The sequence below is a fragment of the Haliaeetus leucocephalus genome, unplaced genomic scaffold (assembly GCF_000737465.1).
Source record: "Haliaeetus leucocephalus isolate CR32 unplaced genomic scaffold, Haliaeetus_leucocephalus-4.0 Scaffold348, whole genome shotgun sequence".
In the NCBI taxonomy this organism is placed as follows: Eukaryota; Metazoa; Chordata; class Aves; order Accipitriformes; family Accipitridae; genus Haliaeetus; species Haliaeetus leucocephalus.
The window spans coordinates 37555-38444 of record NW_010972784.1 but is presented as its reverse complement, the minus strand read 5'-3'; the positions used below and the strand labels follow the sequence as shown (position 1 = coordinate 38444).

At 68.7% G+C, this 890-nt stretch overlaps 2 protein-coding genes across 3 annotated transcripts in view; one reads left to right on the top strand and one right to left on the bottom strand.

The window, feature by feature from the left end:
• AP1M2 (adaptor-related protein complex 1, mu 2 subunit) overlaps positions 1 to 302 on the bottom strand; it is a 4463-nt gene extending 4161 nt beyond the window's left edge. The window contains exon 1 of the mRNA XM_010572579.1: positions 297 to 302. Coding sequence (XP_010570881.1) covers positions 297 to 302 — 6 coding nt within the window. The remainder of the gene's footprint in view (positions 1 to 296) is intronic.
• Positions 303 to 567: 265 nt separating this feature from the next.
• Positions 568 to 890, top strand: part of SLC44A2 (solute carrier family 44 (choline transporter), member 2) — a 13316-nt gene continuing 12993 nt past the window's right edge. For both annotated transcript variants that reach the window (XM_010572577.1, XM_010572575.1), the window contains exon 1: positions 568 to 747. In XM_010572577.1, coding sequence (XP_010570879.1) covers positions 711 to 747 — 37 coding nt within the window. In that variant the 5' untranslated portion in view covers positions 568 to 710. The remainder of the gene's footprint in view (positions 748 to 890) is intronic.

Genomic DNA, 890 nt, shown 5'->3' with positions numbered 1-890 from the left:
GGTTTTCCTGGGCAGGGGGTCCGCCCAGCCCTACCCAGCCTCGGCTTTTGTTCCCAGAGCCACTTCGGCGGGTGTAAATCCCGGCTGCCCTGACATCACCAGCAGCCTATGAGCGCCGGCAGCGACGCCACGGTGCCGCCTGACCGCGACCCTCCGAGCTGTGGCCGTGCTGGGCGGCAGCGTGCTATTCCTGACCACGAGCCGGCGTGTCTGGCCGGTTATTTATTTATCGCCTAAATATAACCCTGGGGTGGGGATGGGAAGCTCGGCGTCGCCGCGAGCAGGGGCATCGGCACCGGCATTGCCGACCTCGTGCCCTTTGCCGGTTGAAACCGGCAGCTTTTGCCGCTTGCCCATGCACCCTCCCGACCTTTGCGCCGTGCTGGGTTTGCCAGGCCCAGACCACCCCGTCCCCAGTGCTGGTGACCACCGTGCCACGTCGGTGGCCGCCGGGCCCCACGGCAGTTTGCGAGAAGCCGGTGCTGCAACCGGTGTTTTGCAAGGCCGTAAAAACAGCCAGGCGCAGAGGGTCGCGGCGAAGCGGCTGCGCCTTTAAAGCCGTGTTTGCGCACCGGAGGGTGGTTTTCTGGTGTGTTTAACCGGAGGCGGGCGACGGCACGCCCAGGGCGGCGCATTCGGCGAGGGCCGCGGTGTAGGGGCTGCTGTGCATCTGCTGCGGGCCGGGGGCCGAGGCGTGAGCGCTCGCCGGCATGGGGGGCCAAGGGGACAACTACTACGGCAAGCACGGTAAGGCTTTGGCAACCGCTTGCCGTGGCTGGGGAGGGGGGGTCCTGTGGGGGCTGCCGGGGAGCGATGGTCTGTGGGGCTTGGCAGCCCGGCCGCGGGTCGGGGTCACCGTCGGCAGCCGCTCGCCGCGGGTCGGGGTCACC